The following is a 21,077-nucleotide window of genomic DNA, read 5'->3' as shown; positions in this document are numbered from 1 at the left end:
TTTTACTAGATTTGCCTAACATATATACTATACTCTGTTTTAAAACATTCACCTAACTCAAGAACTTGAATTTTAACCAGATTGTGTGGGGGATGATTTTCCACAGCTTTCACAAAATACTCTCTTTTGAGCCATTCCCAAAACATAGCTCAGCAAGCCCTGAACTGCTTGTTGAACTAGATTGGTGTTTCTCTTAAGACCAATAAAAAAATTAAAATAAATAAAATATCTGCTTGTAAAGAGCTGAAAAACCATTATACAGCACAGAATCACTCACAACACTGATTAAAACCAACCCAAGCTCTGCTACACAGGTCAGCTGAACTCAGGTTTTTATATGTTTTTAGCCTTTTTTATGTTGCTTTTTAAAGAGTTAACAGCATTATTAAGTGTGGAATGTTAAGTGTTTATGCAGTAGTCTCCCTTAAATGGGGGACATATCCTCAGTTGCTACAAAGTGGTACTTAACACAACTCTGTTTTCTTAAGTAGAAGGTAAAACCAACAACTAAGTTGTGTATATCTTTTTTGCCTTAAGTGACTGATACTGAATTTATTTCACAGCGTGATAATTAATCAGTCCAGACCAGCACTAAGTCAAATGCACCAGCCTATAAAAATGAGAGCTCAGTCACTGCATTTGGAAGACTCAAGCCTTTGCTCACACAGCTGCACTTCCTATAGCAGATGTTCCCAAACTGTGCTATGCATTAGGAGCCACTACTCCTGATCTGGGTGTGAGAATGAAGACAAAATAAAAAAGAACAGAAAAATAAAAATGGGGTCATAAATAGTTGCAACCACTACGGAATAAATGCTCATTCCCTTAAAGCCTAAAAGCATGTGTGTGCGTCTTGCTCAAAATACCCCATCAGCCGCCCAGATTCAGAGAACATAAAAGGAAGGCAAAATGAGATTTCTATGGGAGCTGAAAGGCAGTTTGCTATTTTTGAGAGCAAGAAGTGGACAGGTTACAGGACCTTGTAAGTGTAGGATCAGGAGTAAACTATTATGTCTTTGTCAGAGAGGGTCAAAAGTGGGTGGGAATTTCTAAGTTTCCAATGCATCAGTGGTGGTTCTCAACTTAAAGCTGAGAAAAAAACAAGCCTCAAGAATGACTGCCTATGAATATGTATAATGCAGCAGGAACAGAAATAAGTGTGCAATGCTTTTATGGTTAGTCAGTTGCACCAAGTCACCTGATAAAATTTTAGTTCTTTTTTTTTTTAACATACACAAGGAATAAAACTTCACTTTTGCTTTTATCTTGTACTTAAAAACAGAAAAGTAAATCTCAGGAAGCATACAGTTGCTCGAATTTGTAATCTCTCACTTGGGCTTTGAAGCTTAACAACCACATAACAAAATGTATACTGCTTGTGGTTTCAAGACTTAGAGGCAATGAACTCTTGTCCCCTGTCACAGAGGTGACAGTCACCAGCTGAATCACCAAAACCATATCCTGGCATACACATATTTCTTCTGAGCTATTTCCCATTCAGTTGTTTCTCTTGGTACATCGTCTTTGCTTCTTCAGAAAAAAAAAAGGTCAACAAGAATTGCATGGTGGCAAATTGTAACTTCTCATCAGACCTATTGATGTGAAATCAATTTTGTGGCTTTAGTCACAAAAAGGGATGGAAAAAGGCCTTCCTATTTTTTTTTTTGAGGTGAGGCACAAAAAATCAAAGATGAAAGTAATTTAATTCCTTGTGGAATGAGATCTGTGGGAAGTTGAACCTAGATTAACAGTTTCCTACTTCTGAGACTCTGGTTCCTAAAATCAGAGTTTTCTCTTCCTATAACAATTTTTCAATATGTTAGAACAAAGCAAAAGCTAATCAAATATTATATATTGTTTAAACTGCCTTTTGTTAGGGTTTTGGTTTGTAGAAAAGAAGACAAGTTAATAACAACTAGAAAATTACAATCTACTACCATAGATTTTTATTTTTTAATAAATCACTAGTTCTGAAATGGTTAAACCCTTTGTTTAAGAAAAAAATAATATTGAAATAACTGGTCCTTTTTATACATCAGTATTAATTTTTATTATAAAGCCTAAGAACCAAAAGTGGTTTTTTAATTCCTTTTACAGTTCCCAGTTCTTTTCTTATCCATCAGTTTTATTAGGGAACTCACCTCACACAAACTTGGACCTGGTACTCAAACATTAACTCAAATTCTTATTTTTTTTTTTTTTTCTACTGAAACAGTGTCCTAACTTTATCTTCACTGAACTGATGGCTCAACAGCAACTTCATAGGATTTTTGCCTGGGGAATTTCTCTACCATTTTAACTGATAAAACAAAAACTGTCAATTATATTCCATACATGAAAGAGGACAGTTTATTCTACTGGTAAAAGGCAATGTTGAGTTTTGCAACTACTGCATTAAAAGGATATGGAAGTGAGTTTGGAAGGTTTCTTTACAAGACCATTCAATTCCAAACCTTGCTATATAAAAATATTAATGAATAAGCACTTTCTAACAGAAATATCTCTTATTGAAATTGAGAGAGGAAAAAATGCATTTCAGCAAGGAGATGAAGTTGTATTTTTATACCAATCCATAACTTCTCAGCAATTTAGCAGAAGGCTTTCTGAAATGACTGAATTATAGCAAGGGAATCAAGTGGGCTTTTGGAGGATTGCTTCCTTTCCAGACCAAGACTGTCTTTTCTCTACTTGGGATATGGGAGTCCCTCTGAGCTTACTTCACTGCCAGAGCTCATGGGCTTATCTTGTAAAAAGCCACATGCATGTCCTGGGTCTGGTAAAAGTAAATCAAACAACAAATTGTATAAGCAAGGAGGAAACTGGGGGCTACCCTTATTTTTTCCTCTAAATAAGTAAAATGCTAAAAAATGCAGCGTAAAGAAAAGCATCAATAAAGGAAAGACATCATCCTTCAGTTTGTAGCTCAGATGGAGACACCAAAAGGAAAAACGGAATTCATTCACAAAGCTAGTGTCTTCTGGTGGTCCCACAGGAATTGTACTGCTGAATATGTGACAACAGAGTTTGATGGGGAAGTCAGATTATTTGACTAGTCAGGCAGTGGACTTACTCCAGTAATCCCTACTTTATGCAATCAGTTAGAACTTGTCTTGAGGGGCCAAGGGTGTACATATTTCAGCTCATTAGATGTTATACAATGCCATGCACAAAGTGTGCAGTACTGTGCAATCAAAAGGCACATGGGTTGAATTTCAAGAGGCAATTATTCAGTGGAAAAAAATAACCATCTCTTTGTTCAATTAAAAACAGAGTTTAGCATGCATCACTAAGGACAACTAATTCCTATTTGTAGGTCCCTTTTAATGTTCACAGCTGGCAGGCAGTAAATGTACATTTTCTTAAGGAGTTTCAGATAAATGAACTAAACTGTAAGAACTAGAATGAGCAGTTAAGTTTCTAGAACAACTATGGTGAAGTTTTATCATTAACATAATGCCTTCTTAAACATGCACAGATTGGACACAGCACTGATGAGCAGGAACTCCTGAGAGACTTTTCCCAGGAAACATTTATCAACACATTGATACCTGAAACTTTGAAGAGCACATTTGAAATTCATTATTTTTAACCTCTTTAAAAAGAGGTAAAATATTTAATTTATTATTTTTAATAATAAATTAATAAATTAAACAATTACAATGACCAAGGTCTGGTAAATAGAATTAGCTTCTAACTGGAGCTCCAAGACCATTCACAAAGCAATCATTCTTTAAGCGAGTAGTTTATGAAAGCATGTACGCAGCAGAAACTGTTCAAACAGAGGTGAAGCTTTTGTTTACTCAGGAAAAACAAACAGTGTTAGAACTAGCTAGAACTGTAAACATCTACAGAACTCAATCATACGTGTCTTATTTCCTGTTTGACTGTATCTGTATTCTGATAAGGCAAAACTAGGGCATTTCTCCCGTTGGCAAACACACACAGGAGGAAAACTGCTGAGTCACAAACAGCACAGACAGCAGCAAAAACCATTCCAGCATTAATAGATTATTTGTACACATTTTTAATTCGTATTCATACTGAAACCTTAAATAACTAGGACATATTTCTAAGGTCATAGTCAAGCAAACCATACTTCTACAAATTCAGATGGATGAATCATGAAGCCCATCGAAGACAGATGTTGAGAGCCCAGTTATAATTCTTTACTCAAACTGTCATTGGAGGAGGGAACAACAATTGTGGTGATTTGTATTACAAAACAAAAAAGCTCCAAATCCTCGTATCTTTAGGTGCTACAGTACAGCAATAATGTTAGCAAAGATAAAAAGACCTGTAATACACAAGGCCAGAGAAGCAGTGGTACTTCCTAAGCCTAGGCTTTTTATCTTGCTACCTGTTCTAGGTTTCAATGTCATACAACAGTGTCAATCTCCAGAACACTGATGTTGCTAGAACAGGATAAATTATATTTTAGGCTCAGACCTTGCAAACAAGAGTTGGGAATCCTGAGTAAAGCCCAGAACAGTATGCTTAAAACTAATCTCCCTATTAACAAGGCCGACAGAGAAATAACAAATGCTCTGCATACTGGGACTGGGTTTTTAAGTAAATTTACAACAGCTTTGTGGAACATAAGAGGCTCCTACACTGACTTTTCATATGCTTTTGATTAAATAGTACACATAGGGCAGAGAAGAAGAGATAACCTTTCATTTCCCTTCCTTGCAAAGGGAGTTCTAACAATGATTAACATCAATCACTGAAATACCAGAATGTAATAAATAGGAAAAGAAAATCCAAAGAACATATTAATTGTTAGCATTTGTATCTGGTTTCTCCTCTTATACTACAAATACATTAACATTTTAAGTTCTTACTTTCTTATATAAACAGAATTTTCAATCTTAGATATTCCCTTTGGGTTATATTAAATTGCATCAATCCACGGGGGTATAGAGCTGCCCAGCTGCATCAGATGCTCAGTGACACAGCACTCCTAAAAATAAAAGCTAAGATTGTGGAAACATACATATTTTGAGATTTAGAATGATGTCACAGCTACATGGCTCTAATCATCATTTTTGAAGATCAGAATTTAGGACTTCAAAGCTTAAATCCCTACTTATCATCTGTTACGTAAAATACAGGCTAAAATAGTCTGTAGTAGACAGTCCCAAATGGCCAGTGTGAATCTCAGGGGATTGGAGAGAAGGGGGGAGGTTTGGAGAAAAAAAGAAAAAAAAAAAAAAAAAAAAAAGAAGAAAAAAAAACAAGCAGTGAAAGAAGAAGCATGGATTAGGAAATAACATGAATTGTATTGTAGTCTGATACTGTAATAATAATACAATTCCAAAGTTCATATTTTGTATTAATTTATTAATTTTGTATTTGGGCCAGGGGGAAGACAGTACAAAAGGAAACAGAGTTGGTTTGTTTGGGTTGGGTTTTTTTTCCCCAATATTTTTTTTCCTCCAACTCTCAGACAACATTCAAAGAAGCACATTCAAAACTGTGAAAATTACTTCATGTGCATTGTATAAAATACCAGATACCAGAAAGTAATTAGGGAACAACCAAACTATGGGGTATTTTCTACCTTGGGTGTAGAAAAATGGCTCAAGACAGTCATGAATCAAGTAATACTAGCCAGACCCACTAGAAGCTGCTGGCAGCAGCAAATTCCTATACAGCATCCACATAAACACTCAAAAGCAGTAAGTGCAGCCTAACTCCACTGCGCTACAAGGCTGTAGCTTTTCCTGGTGTGGAGATCAAGTATCTATGAATGCAGCAAAAGGAGCAGGGAAAGAAGGTATAACATGAAAGGGAAGTCACACCTTCAAAACATACACAAGGATAACTGCATTAGAGACACACAGCAGGCAAAGATGGTAGCGGTCTGAAATACAAGAAAGTCAGGACTGTATTATCCTGGTCTTACTGGGATACTGCGTTTTAATAATTTTTGTGCTTTCAGTTTTCTGTTCCAGACCACCACCTGACACTCGGCAGAAGGGCTATCTATACCTGCTACACTGGCAAAATGTTGCTGCCCTTCTCAGGGTGACAGAATAAACACATTGTCTCCCACTTTGCAGGTCTTTCCCATTTCTACATCTTAGCTATACTCTCCAGAACAGGAACCACATGCAGTCTGTTCTCTCCAGCACATAGCATGATAGAACAGTGGGCATGACAGGAAAAATACATTATCAAAAAATATATTCTATGTGATGACAATGGCTGCACTGCAAATTTAAGCCATATGATGCCAAGGAATGTGTGTTAATTATATTACAAAGTTAAAGAAAAAAGGCTATGCAAACTTAGTGGAAAAAATAAATCTTAATTATTTTGTTATTGTTGTGCTTGCCAGAATCCCTAGCATCCTACATAAGAAACCAATTCTAAACTAATTTTGAGCAGAAACTTTCTTCTATAAATGCAAAATACTGCCCAATAAGCAAGAGGGGAAAAAAAAACCCAAATACTTTAAACCACAGGAATTCTTAGTGAAATGGATGAAAGGACAATTAATAAGCAACATGCTGAATTTTGTTTCTAATGTATTGATATGCACACATAGCACAGCTACTTCATTTTAGATTCTGCAAGCCACTCCTTTACTCTCAGTACACCTTTATAAAGAAAAAAATCATGCCCTTAACATTAAAAAAGTGATCAGTCATACAAACTCTACTTTTAACCCTTTAATCTGTTTCACCAAAATCCCAAGAACAATTATGAATGCTTTTCTTTACCACAGGAAAGTACTTAAGTGATTATCAATTCATCATATAACCAGTGACCAAGGCTAGAGGCAAAAGGGCTTTTTCCTTTAGTGCATGGGGAACACAGGCTATGCCTAAATGATTGTCCAGTTGTGCTCCAGAAGCTGAGCTCACACTAACCTGCATCCACACAAAGAGCTGTTGTCCCACATTCTACTTTATATTTTTCACTGCTGAATGCACACATACATAGGCACTTAACAGCAAAATGAATTGAAATAATACCAGGACAACACACAAAGGCTTTAGTGATTGTCAGCAGACACCTGCCTGATTCATCCCAGTCTCTTATATATAAAAAGCTTGCCTTAAGCCACTTTCAGAAAGTATCTTACATGCACAAAATAAACACTCCAGCAGTGATTTAAGCTAACCTGCTTGACTTTGAGGACTGCTAATCCACTTCAGTACAGCAGGTAGAAGTGCACAGCTGAGAAGTGACACCACCCTAAACCACTTTTTAGGTTTGACTTGCCACACATATTTAATATCAACTTCATTGCAATCAAGATTCTTTATAAAGAAACAGACTTGAGACTCACTATTTTAATCTTTATAAAGAAACAGACTTGAGACTCACTATTTTAATCCACTACTACAATTTCCTTCTTGAGTACGGTGAAATCTGTACATATAAAAGCATGCCAGGGTGCCTGATATGGGCATACAGAAAGCCTGCTGACATCATGTGGACTTGAAACAACCCTGATCACACTAAACTGTAGTGTGTGTAAAGAGTCACTTAGCAGCACAATAACTTCATTAACAAAAAAACAACAATCAAAAGCCACTGCTCGACAGAATACAATCACCAACACTAAGATCTTTTGAGGCTGTGGAAGAGTAAAATGCGCACAACTATTTCCTACAACCTGAAATATGGCAAGCATGCAGAGGTCTACCATATTTCAGTAAGCACTACAGAAAAACTCACCTGTCTCTAGCTCCAGAGAACATTCTGTACCACTCTACCATCTTAATAACTAGGGGAAATGAAGGTGTTCTTTTAATTATATGTATATATATATATATATATATATACACATATACACACACACACTTAGCTTTTAAGTAACACCAAAGAAACCCTGTAGACATTTAAGTGAGGCACATTTATTCAAATGGATGTAACTCTTTGAGATGCCTTTCACGAAACAGTTCTTTTTCTCCCCACAGACTTCCGCCTTCAGAAAACAGACATTCACTCTAGATTATTTAAACTTGGAAAAATGCAAGTGTTTTCTTTGAAAAAAATATCTATTGTTACAGCAAAAACTTGGGTTTCCTTTCAAGCAAGATCATATGATTACGCGTTTATATTTTACTTTCCGCAGGAATTTACACACCCCCCATTTGCATCCTGTTATTCATTTAGCGTTTCCCTTCACTTCAGCATGCTGCGTTAATAAAGTGGAGCCTTGGCTCAGCCTGGGCACTCAAGGTGACAATCAGTGCTCCCTCTTGCATTTGTCAGATTTATTCTACATGTTTGTCCACATATATCCTACCACACAAAACGCTCTTTCAAAAAAGCCATTCTGAGAAGCACTGCACAGACAGAGCACGAAAATCAAACCTAGGGACTTTTCAGGGCTTTTTTGCTAATTCTGTCCTTCAAAGTACTAATTTTTCTTTTTGATGGTGAATTTTACTAAAATAGATTCCATGGAATAAAAGACATTTAAAATAGTATAAACATCTAATTTTCACTCTTCTGTCAGTCACAAATTTGTTACTTTTGTTTATCTTCACTGAAGTCATCAATGTTAATCTTTAAATACCTTCAGATGGAGACTGATACTAACCTAATTTGCAGTCCTACAACACAAAGATCTGAAAAGAAGTAGCAAAAAGACGTTTTCTGCTAATAAAACCCTTTAAGACAACTTCTACTGAAGGTATCTATTCTTTTTTTCCCTGTAGAGAAATCATAGACTTAAACTCTAAATAATAGCCTTAAACTTTATTCCAGGACCTTCAAGTGCAAACTGGGGGGAAGAGGCAGGAAGAATAAAAACCTAGCAGTCCCATTGCACAAGAAATTGAGATGAGAAATTAAGATTTACTTTTACCACTTTATCCCAAGTAAGAGAAAAACTTGCAATCTTAGAATTATTTCAGAAAATATTATTAAATCACCCACAACAAAACACATTTAATTGAGATGAGAACTTCTTCAATTCACCAAGAGAACATAGACAAGTAAAATAATTTTTTACAGCAGTCTGAGATAACCTCTTGCAAAGATGTTCATGAAACTGATGTGCCAAGAGAACCCTCATTTGATGGGAGAAAATATTTGCATTTGAAAAAAGCACAGCTAGAAATATTTGGTTAGCTCTAGCTTTAGAGGTTAGACTTCATACTAAGAATTGTCCTGAACAATCACAGAAATCAAGACACTTGGATATATTCTTCAAACAATAAAACAGAATATAAATTCATATGCACTAATAAACTGAAGCCAGGTAACACAATAAATGAAAACTAACATTCTGTATTCCTGCAGGAAAACATGGAACTATTTTAGACAGGTTTCTTGAATCCTTTCATCCATGTTTTGAAGGCTGAGACAATCTTAAACTGATGAGGACAGCAGTTATTTTAATGTCAAAGAAAACTTGAAATTTAATATCAACTTCATTGCAATCAAGATTCTTTAGCTACAGCTGATCAATAAGATTTCATTTTCAATATAATAACTGTAAAACCTCAGTGACTGGTAAAAGAAAAGGACAATTATTTGCTTTATTCCTGCAATGAATAGGATCAGACTACTCCTGCCTTTCAAGAAACAGGCACCAAGCCAAGCAGTGAATCCCACCCTACAGAGCAGCTCAGGTAGTGAAGGAGAGAGAGGGACAGGGCTCCTTGGCCAGCTCAGAGGTGACCAAGGACACACACTTCTGACCCCATGACTACTCTTAGTGCTGTTGTATTGCCCTGGCCACAACTGGGGTCAGTGCACACCTGCCCACCTAACTGCAGAATCTTAGCTGTCATTTTAATGCCTCATGTCCTGCATTAATCAGGGCTTGGACACAGGAAAGATTTTGCCTCTATCCTTTACAAGTCACCTTTGCAATAAACCTTAGGAAGGGGCACTATCAATCACTTTGTATCAAAGCAAAGTCATTTTTGATGAATCATTAAGCAAAATACAGCTGGATGGGAAGTCCTATGACATATTTTGAAACAGTAATAGTTTTACTGAGGCAATTTTCTGAGGGGGAAAAGAGAAATCTCTTGGGTATCTTTGACAGTCTGATGAAAAGGATTGAAGGACTCATTAAGGGCAATATTACTTCCAAATGCAAAGCTTTGAATGACTGGCGACCTAAGTGAAATATAAGTAGTTACATTTGGTTTCAAGAAAGTGGAAAGCTTACTTTACACAGTTACATTGTATATATTCATGCAACTGCAGGTGCCATTAAAATGCAGATAAATTTAACAGTTTTAAGCACTTAAACAGCTGAAATCAACATACAGTATAAACTGAATTTTACAAGCAGTTCAAACCCAAATAAATTCCCAATGCTTACCATCAAAAAAACTTTTTGCTCTCAGGTAACTGACGCTAAGCCTAAGCACTGACAGCTTATCCAACTTAGCGATCACATCCTGAGGGAAGGGCAGCAGGCTCGCCAGGCGGTCCAGCTCCGCATTCAGGCGGTCCCTGTGTCTCTTGGAGGGATTGGATTTGACTCCTTCAGCTGGCGACGGCTTTACACTGCGGCAGAAAAACAAACACCATGTAAACGTCAGCTCCTTTCCAAAATGAAGGCAAATATTTGCTGTGCCTAATGTTACATATTGTCTCAAACTGTAACAACCAAAATGTTTTCCCGAGTGACTTTGTTTCCCATTGGGGGAAAAAAAATAACCTAAAATGGCCTAATCTCCCCTCCAACACACAATGAAGCAGTTTGAGCTACAATGTCTACTTGAACTTTTGAATGAATATTCAAAACCTTTTAGATTCAGCAATTTTTATAAAAATCTTCCTATGCTTTCAGTCAAATATCACTTGAGTTCTCCCAAATGTTAGTATTCCAAATATACCGATAACTTGCAGTAATATTTGTGTACAAATAAATTTGACGGTACACTTTTTCACTTCAATAACAATTTCTCACGGATGTCCTTAATTTTTATCAGTTTGGAACAGGCTAGTATTAATTGAATATAACAAAAGTTTTAATAACTTCCTAGGCATTCAAAACTATGCTAAAAACCATGAAATATAGCTCAGCCAGTATGTAAAATTTTGCAGGAAACACTGTGAGCTCATCTCTTAAGTCATCTCGCAGTTGAAGGTGCTTCATTTGAGTACAGCATGGCAAAAGCATGCCTTTGTACAGTACAAAGAACAATTTAAAAATCTTTGTGTTATGAATTACATAATGAAGTTTTTGTAAACTTGCTATTTTCCATTCATATCCACCCTGAGCTCCAATTCCAGATACTTGGATACTCACCCCTTCCCACATACCAGAAGTCTGGGAAAAGGTTTAAACCCCCACTCATTTAAATGACAACTAGTCATTACAAGCCAATATTGAAACCAAATAATTTATCTGCCTAAGCCATAGAACATTTTATGTTCTTTATTAAACAGTCTTCTAATTAGAGAGTGAGTCATTGTCACTTTTCCAGTATTGCAGTTCTACGTGAGATCTACAGCATTTATCAATTTGTGCTGCTCTCACAGAAATGTTGGTTCTGCAAGAGCCATCACTCAAAAGTACTGAGCAGAAAGACATTCAGCAGCTAATTTCTTCAGTATTTCATTTAATCTGCTCCCAACTGTCATCCTTATATCAATTACATGATGAGCAATTGCAAAAGATCCAACGGTTATTTTTGCCACTGCTTGAAGTAAACCATACAGAAAAGTAATTTCATCTTGTATTTTCAGTCAAATGAGTACCGATAGAGTGGACACTCTTATTTTTAGCTTGCTTTTACTTTATGTTTCAATTACACCTCTTGTTAGTTTAAATCAAATCCCTTCTTTTTACAGCCATGGCTTATTCAATTGTCGCTTTTGTCAAAAACTTGCACATCAGCCTGGCTGCCTGCTCCCCAGCGCTACAATTGCCCTTTTCCACATTAAAGGAGCCTTATGTGGAGCCTGGAAATGCAAAGACGCCATAATGCAAAATGTTGATAACAGACAGAAATATAATGTATCAGCAGAAATCACTTCCCAGATGGATAAAGTTAAACTTACTGCAGAATAAACATCATAAATTAGTAGTGCTTTAGCCTAAAAACATTTGAAAAGTGGGCAAAACAGTTGAATCAAGAATTAGGAAAATTCTCTCAAAAAAAACCATGGGTTCATCATCAGTGTCAATGGATGACTAACTACTTGGTTAGATGGGTGCTTCGGTCACAAATCATGACTTTGACATCAGCAGTTCCCATATTCCCAAGTGAATATTAAATAATTTAGCAAGGTTTCCTTCATATTATCTTATGCTGGTAGAAAACTAATTTGTACAAGCCATATAATTAGCAAAACTTACATACAGCCCTTAAAAAATAAAGTTAAAATTCATCAAATATTAGCAGCAACATTTAAGGGGTATTTCTTTAATATTTTTATGTATTAGACATTTTCTAAATGTAGAAACAAAATAACAAATTTCAAACATTAAGCATGTAACAGTTGTATAACAACCAGTGAACAGCTAACTACTATCAAATCAAAGTGATTTGCTTCTGAAAAGCAGAGGACCTCATAGAAACCATTTAAGACATGCAAACTTTACAAAATATATCAGCACTAAGTAACAGGCTTTTCTATCTTAACAACTGTACCCTGCTTTGCTTTAAACTTGCAAATTGACCAAGCAGCTAAAACTATGTTCAACTTGCAGTCATCTCATCAAATTTAGATGTGATTGTTTTTCTACTTTACATTTACTTTCTAAAGATTCTCTTACTTTTATCTAGCTGAAAGTATTTTTGAATACTAAGTTACCAGTATTTGCATCATAAATCTTGCCATATTCTCTCCCCCAAATCAAACACCGATTATCCCTACTTTTCCCCCTTGTCACCCAACTAAAATTCACTATATAAAAACAGATCCGTCAGTGACAATGGGAATGAGGGCAGAAATGCTGGGGGCATAAGCAGCAACTTAACCATTTTCCATCCATTTATATAAGCCCTTGATGCTAAAGACAGCCCAGATTCAATGCAGAAAATTGTCTCCAAGGCAAATTATGTGCTATGTCAAGATTAAATCCATGTACGTGTTTTATTTAAAAGAAAAAAGAAAAAAAAAAGACCAAAAGAAGGAATGTATTTAAGCTGATCTTTCCATTCTTAATCTTCTACCTTTCACAGAAAATCTGAATTCTCTAACCAAAGGCCAGAGGTCTCTGTACACTCACTGCCTCTGGACTTATCTACAACCCTTGTCACCCAAGAGCTGCAAGGCAAGCAAGAACACTTAATTTTTTGATTTAATAATTTTAAAGCATTTCCATCACAACACCAGCTGACTGCTGTTTTCACAGGTCTACTACAGCATACTTAATTAGAAGTTTTCACTACACATGCTCATCATGTGCACCTTTATAGGCATTAACCCCAAATGTTTAAAAAGTGCACAATTACTGGAGTCTTAATTATTATCAAAAGGCCAAATTAAGTTTCAATATTTACATGCTCATTTGTATTATTTTAGATGGAAATTTTAGTAGTTTCTGAGAAAATGCAAAGAGAGAACAAGTTTATTTTGTTCATAACAACATAAAACACTGGGGGAAAAAATAGAAAAGCCAAGCATTGAAAAGCATGATACCTTAATAACAAGACTGAAGCATGAAATGAAATCAGAGAATAAATGAATGTGCAAAAAGAACACTACAGAGAGAGAGGTTTTAAAAAAACCTAATTTGTTAAAAACCCCTAACTATTAGTTCATCAGAACTATCTTATGCCATAGGAAAGAGGGATATAAGGAAAAACATACAAGCCACCTAACTAATGGATTTCATCTTCTCAGCTTTGAATATTTTTCATCTCATATTTAATAATACATGCAATAACATATCTTTTTCCTATGCACAGGGTTTCACTCAGTGGAGGCCAGGTATATAAAATCAGTTATGAAACTAAGCAAGTAATAGAATCCTAAAAAGTATATCTTTATTTACTTTAGTAACTAAAAAATACTTCTAAGAATTTACTCTTATTTCCCACACGGAATTTGCAATTACTGAAAATTCAGCTGATGATTTCTTTGGAAACAACAGATAAGAATTACTAACAACCTGTTAAAGTTATTGTCAACTAATCTTAAAAGGACAGAGACCCTTTCCAATGGCTCTTTCAGCAGAGACTGAGACCAGTCAAGATTCAAACTGCTGAAGGGATAAAGTTGTTTTATTAAAAAACCTCAATCAGTGACATGCTACTCATCTGATGCTGGGCTACTATTTGTCATCCAGTAGCAAATAGTTAGTTGAGGTTTGTTTGGTGCATTAAGGATTCAACCAGAATGACAGAAACATCCAGAACACCAATCAAGGATGAAAGTCAGACACTCAGTTTTAACATATTTCACAACTTTCTAAGATAACAAGCCAGCATTTATTGGAAAAAAGAAACCCAAAAAATTATGTTCCTGTCTACTGACCACATTACTTATATATGTATACCTCCATTTGATGTAGATTCTCTTTCTAAAAAGTATTCTTTTGCAAGAAACGTTAATCAAAACCAACCAATCAAAAAACCCCACAAACTTTAAAACAAGTGACTTTTAACAATAAAGTAACTTAGAACAGTGATTTTACTACATGTAACATACAGTTATCCCAAGACTGACAAATATATATATATATATAAGAAGTTTATTCTATGGAAGACAACAGTCTTACTACTTCCATTTCAAATAAGAGGTGCAGACTGCTTTGTGGCAGATACTTCTTTACACAAAGCAATATTTCAGTGATTATTTTTCTTTTCTGATGAACTTCCTCTCTGAAAGCTTATTCTGGCACTTTCTGTTTGTTTACCTTGAATGAACACATAAATAGTTCCAGTTTTTTTAATTAAAATGTGTGCTCTGCTTTCTAATACTACTAGGACTACTCATTACTAAAGATCAATCAGTCAAAACTCTGGAGTACTTAATGTCCCAAATACATTTAAGATAACTAAGAAGAAAACTCTATCGTATTTTTTTTTTAATTTGATCTACTAGATAAACAAATCATTATGCTTTTTGCCTCTGCATAACATGAAACATTTAGAACTCCCCACCCCATTCCTTGTCTATTACATTCATCCAGTTATACAAAACAATTCTTATCCAAACACTGAAAAAAAGAAAAACAAACCAAATCAGAGCTAGTAAGCAGAAAGACATAAAAACTGCAAGTTGGAGCTGTACTTATATAATACCTTTCATCTCACGTTAGAATCTATCTGCAGAAAACCCCACTTCCATAAAACTTGCATTTTTTCCCTCCAACTACAATGCTTCTATATTAGTTCCCTTAATAATCACTAGACAAAAGAAGTTGAAGACTTGGAAAAAAAGACAAAAACAGAAAGCAGGGGCCACGCATTGCTCCCCAAGCCTCAGTGGGGAGTGGAACACCCCCCAGCCCTGCTGCCACCAGGGGGACTCACAGGGTTTAAACCTTAAAGAGGGAGGAAATTGAAAGACTCCAAGGTATTGAGAAAGTGATTTCTGTAGCATATCACAAGCAATTGCAGTGCACGTGTTTAGCATCTTTTTCTTCTCTCCCCTTACATGACAAGATAACAAGATGAATTGCAGGAACAACTGCTTATTATGCTCCCCCACAACTGTGTTTCTTTTTCAGCTGCAGTACTGTAATTCCCAACTGAATCAAAAAAGCACATTTCAACACTTGGCACAGTCAGACAACAGCCTGTGATTCCCTCTCAAATTCAGCTCTCTACAGGGTACATAGTAGAAACTGGGAGTTGTAAGGAGGAAGTTTCTTAAATTGTTATAGAGTTATGACCATGGCTTTCATGAATTATTTGTACCTGAAACAAGAACTATTTCTTCTGCTTAGTTTTTTTCCCATGGCAACTATGGCATTACAGTTAGACCTTCTTCCACTTCTATAAGCCGTCTACACATCTTACTAATTATTAATCACCATTAAGAGGTGCATATATGACAAAACATTAGAACTATCAACAGATATAGTCTCTTCTACAAAAGATATTAGTCCCAGTAATGTACCACCTCTACCTTTTTCTGTTTTCTTTTTTTTTTTTTTCTGAATAACTGAATTCTACTGAGGGGAGAAAAAATTGAATTCAAACAGATGGAAATGACGGTAGCGTCAAACCTTTATTAGCCAGCACCAAGTACATCTTTCCTCTCTCCTGCAAACAGTTAAAAAGGGTTTATTGCCTGTCTCACTTTTTTTTTTGGCCTAAAGGTGTGGTCTGTAGTTATGTGAGAAATCAGAGCCCTCTGACCCACTAGTAATGCTCTCCAACGCTGGCCCAACAGAAGCAGCAACCAAAGAGCATAAGGTATTTTGAGAAGCAAAAACCACATGAACATGATAAATGTGTTAAAAGCAAGATAAATGTCTTACGTAAAAATAACTTCCAGTAACCAAGCAAGGCGGGTTAATAATAAACCTCCATTTCAATTACAGGTGAACAAACGGTTTTGATATGAATGCATTTATTTTGAGAAGAAACTTCTCCCTCTGATCCTAAGGCAAATAGATAAATAGTTCCCATTAGTAATAAAGCTTCAAGTTCAACTAATCACAGCAGTTCAGCCAACTTACATAACAAGAAGATACAGGGAAAAGGATTACTTACATAGACACTACAGTAAGGTAAAACAAAAAGGTTTCACATCCTCTATCCAAGTCTAACCAATATATAATAATAAGGAGATCTTACCAGCAAGGCAGAACACCTCACCATTCACAACCAGAACCACTTGTCTTTAGCTATTAGTAAGCTACAAATGCCACCAGTACATTTCATTTCCTCATGAACAAACACTGATTTCATTCTTAAAAATCAAAAACTACAGTGTGAATTTAATTAGGTACCTCTACATTTTTTATTTGGAAATGAATGGTCAAAAAAGCAGGCACTGGTGTTTTCATAATTAATGCATTTTCTAGCAGGGGAATTATATATACACACATACATATGTATATACACATAGATATGCATACACACATTTTTAGACATTTTTCCCTAATTTGTGGGGTAAAAACCCAAGCTATGTACATGCATTCATTCTAACAACTCCAACCATAAAGAAGCGCTCAAGCTAATTCCCTTCACTCTGAGACTGAGTTGTCTGCTGTGAATCTAAAAACGTATCATTCACAATACAATTTCATCAAACATTTCCCGTTCTCTCCTTCTGTGCTTTTGTGCCCCTCGTAGTTATTTTACATCTACAGAAGTAGCCCACAGAAATGCACTTGGATTTTTTGAACTTTGCTTATTTTTCTTGCAACTCGGTAGTTTACCTTTACTACTTTTTATGATCTAGAGATTCTTGACTTTCAGTTGAAAGTGCAAGTTAAGCATCTCTTCTAGCCTAAAAATTCCACTCTCATGAGAGCAACGTTTTAGTGAATCATATAAAACCCAGGATGCCAACCTAAAGCAGGTGCAGCAAACAAAATTACTCCAGCACTAAACTGTTCCCACAGTTTCAAAAATATAAATTAATAAACAAAAAGCCACTATATAGACAGGTTTTCGGGTTTTTTTTTTTTTCTCTTCCGACTGGTCTACAGCACTTGAGTTTCTTTGACTCTGCACAAATAAACGCATCTCATGCGGTATCGGAGGGTTCAAGCCGGGGGTTCAGCCCTCCCAGGCAGGCCCTGAACGGTGGGAACCGGCCAAGCCTTTCCCGGCTCCGACCCCGCGTTCCCCGCAGAGACACCTGAGCGGTGCGGGGCGTTGCGGGGGGAACGCGGCCCCCGCCCACGGCGGCCACCGCGGTAGGGCGAGCGCAGCCACCGCGCGGAGCCGTCACCTCAGATGCCTCCCAATCTAGGTCAGCCGGCTGCGCCGCGCGGCCGGCACCGCTCCCTCTTTCCACCGCCCCGACCCTCCCTTCTTCTTTTTTATCGGGGTGGAGGGAAAATCCCTAAAAGCAGTAAGAGTCCTGCCGCCACCCCGAAGCAGCAGCAGCGCTCCCGGCGCCTCTGCCCCGCACCGCCCCCGCCGGGGCCCCCGCGCCGCGGCGCGGGGCAGGACGGCGCGCCCCCGGGAAGCCCGGCACTCGCTCTGCCCTCCTCGCCTCGTCCCTCGCCCGCCCGCGGCGCCGCTTACATTTTCTGCACAGGTTTCCGCCGCTTGCGACTGGCGTAGGTGACATTGGGGTTCATCCTGCCGCGGCTCTAGCGCCCCGCGCCGCGGGCGCCGCCGGCCGGGGGCCGCCGCCCCTGCTGCCCGCCTGGCCCCGGCTGCCGGGAGCGGGCGAGCCCCACCGGCGCCGCAGCCCTCGCCTCGCTCCGCCCGCGGGCCCCGCTCCTACTGCCCGCGGCCGCCCGGAGCTCGCTCGCTCGCTGTGGCGGTGGCGCCTTCCCCGGGCGGGCGAGGACGGGAGGCGGAGGCGCTGCGGGGCGGGTTCCCAGGTGATCGGCGGCGGCTACACCCACTCGCCGCCCCCGGAGGGCACAGGTATGGGGGGCGGTCGGGGCTTTCCAGCGCCGCTCGCTCCGCGTCTCCCCGCCGAGGCGACGCCGTCTCCCCGTCGGCTCCTCTGCGGCGGTGGGAGGGTGCGCGGCGGGCTCTGCACCCCGGCGCGGCCGCCGTCTGCTGGCCGAGCGCCTGTCAGAGTGCGCGGCGCCGGGACCGCCCCGCAGCGCCCGGCCCGGCCCCGCGCCCGCTCCCGGCCGGGTCCCGCCCCGCCCGGCTGACAGCCGCCACCGCCCCCTCGCCGGGGAGGCCCCTCGCGGCGGCGGCGGGCGGAGGAGCAGGGGCGGCCGCGTCGCCATGTTGGGAAGGTCACGCCAGGAGAGGGAGGACCGGCGCGGCGGCGGCGGGAGCGCTCCGGGGAGGGCACGCGGATGGGAGACGGAAAAACCCCGAGCCTCTGGTGGCCGGGGAGCCGTGCGAGCGGGGCTCCCGCGGCCAGGGAGAAGGAAGGTCAGCTCCGAGCGCTCATGTAGCCCCGATAACAGAAAATAATCGGGAGGGTGGGGAATTACAGCCTTAAGGTTGAAAGACAAATGACACCATCTCAGTGGCACCGTGATGTACGTGTCTGTCACTCCACGTCCCCCGTTCCTCCCCTCTTCCCGCCTCCGCCGGACTGACACCGTCACAGCCGCAGGTCGCCCCAGCAGAGAAGTCCAGAATAACAGGCGACCGCCCAAAATAGGGGGTTACTGGGGCAGAAGCGGAAAGGCACCGGGCTCCACTGAGTGCAAGGACAGCAGGACATGGGGACAGAACGGGAATCACTGGGGGCAAGGTTGTCGCTCGCCAAGCACCCGGGAGGACCGGCGGGTCTCAGTAACGGAGGACACGGCTCATGTTCCACTAGATGACCAATCTCTGAGACATTACGCTGATATTTTCGGCTAAACGTTTGTTTCAAATGAAAGGAGCTGCATGAGAAAGTTACTGCCAAATTGCTGACGAGTAAAACTGTCCAAGGAGACCCCGGTGCCGGTCTGACCCGCCGCCGCTTCCCCCGCCCGTTCTCTCCCTCCGGTCCCTTTCGCCGCCGCTGCCGCAAGCATCAGAGCTCTTCCCTCCCCTGGAATAACCGCAGTAAATTTCGTCTCAGCGCTAAACTTGAGAGCCCAGGAGTCGCCCTGTGTAAACACAGGTTGTTCGCGGTCAGGCTGAGACGAGAGTCGGGAAGAGCACCCTTTTCTCCCTTTGCCGAGGCACCCGCGCCCCGTGGGGACGGCCCTGCCCCGCTGGAGCGGGACCGCAGCTGCCGGTTCGGCCCCGGCCCCGGGCGCGGTCCCCGCAGCCGCCGCTCCACTGGCGGGAGGCCGAGGCAGTGTCCGTGGTGCTGCTCTGGCTGCCCGTCCGCAGGGCCGGCCGGACTGCCGACATCGCATCCCGGCGCGGGGCTCGCCCCTTCCTCCGCCGCTTACACGGAGAGGAGCCCCGTTACACGGTGTTTCTGCTCCGCTCTGCCCGCGGAGGAGATAGCGGTGGTCCTCGCGTTATCGATAGTACGGCAAAAACCTGGGGCAGAGCGCGGCGCCCGCCCCGCGGCCCAGCGGCTTCCCCGGGGCGGTGCTTTCGGTCCCGCGGGGTCCCCTCGGGCCGGGCCATGCCCCGCGGGGTCCTTTTGGGCCGGGCCGTGCTGTGCCCCGCGGGGTTCCTCCGGGCCGGACCGGGCCCCCGCAATTCCCTTGGGGCCGGGCCGGGCCGTGCCCCGCCGGGTCCCTCCGCGGGCGCGGGCAGTGGGCATTAGGCGCGCTTGGTTATCAGCTGAATTGCTCGGGTTTACTTCCCTGCTATCCTGTGCCAGGGGCAAAGTGCACTGAAGCCACAATAGGCAGATAAAATTAATTTGACTAAACCTTAACGATGCTAGTGGGCATGTCAGATGCCAGGGATTTGTCAAATTATGTTTTGAAAAAATAAGTCTTCAGAATACAACATTTAAAAAAAATACAGAAAGAGGACCTCATGCCTTATGAGGTCAATGCCTTGCAGTTCCAGTCTGGCCAACTTTCTGACCTAAAATTTTTGCAGTGGACGGCAACTTTTTGGTAGCTTCATTCCTCTGTCCCTTTCCTCTTCACTCTCGTCTGTCTTCCGAAGGTCATACCAGCATCCTAGAAAAAAACAATTGGATAATACTGTATGTGTCTTACTACCTTCTCTTTTCCAGTCCCTTTCGTCTTTTGATTTTGGAGCTGAAACTGGAAATTCATGCACATTCTTCACTCCAAACATATCCACCTATGGAAGCACTCAGCTTCTTCCAGCCGAAACTTCCCAGTCCCTTTCAGTGCTCTTTTCAGCCTGAGCCTCTTCCTATTCACTGGTTTATTTCTCTGTCAACACAAGTGGGCTGTGATCACTCCACACAATGTAAATTGCTGCTCTGCTTTCGTTGTTCTCTTCACTCACATTATCTTTGTGTTGAATGGTTACAGTCATTGTTCATGGCTCCTCTTCTTCTAATTTTTAATTTAATTACTTCCAGTCTTTTATTTATTCACTTTGAGATTGAATAAAGGTTTCTTATTCTCTGCTGGTCTCAAGATCACAATGCTTTCTTGATCTCTTGTGCTGCCTAGGTAGCAGAGAGACACTCATGCTGTTTCATATGCTACCTCC

The 21,077-nt window shown here is 40.4% G+C and overlaps 1 protein-coding gene across 1 annotated transcript in view; it reads right to left on the bottom strand.

Moving 5' to 3' along the window:
• Nucleotides 1-18,590, bottom strand: part of AHR (aryl hydrocarbon receptor) — a 59,362-nt gene extending 40,772 nt beyond the window's left edge. The window contains exons 1-2 of the mRNA XM_030965341.1: nt 18,093-18,590; nt 10,301-10,488 (exon numbers count right to left, since the gene is read on the bottom strand). Of these exons, the coding sequence (XP_030821201.1) occupies nt 10,301-10,488; nt 18,093-18,148 (244 nt within the window). The 5' untranslated portion in view covers nt 18,149-18,590. The remainder of the gene's footprint in view (nt 1-10,300; nt 10,489-18,092) is intronic.
• Between the last annotated feature and the right edge of the window lie 2,487 nt (nt 18,591-21,077).

Source organism: Camarhynchus parvulus, chromosome 2, assembly GCF_901933205.1.
Source record: "Camarhynchus parvulus chromosome 2, STF_HiC, whole genome shotgun sequence".
Lineage (NCBI taxonomy): Eukaryota > Metazoa > Chordata > Aves > Passeriformes > Thraupidae > Camarhynchus > Camarhynchus parvulus.
The sequence above is the reverse complement of the archived record's forward strand: the minus strand, read 5'-3'. Positions and strand labels throughout refer to the sequence as shown.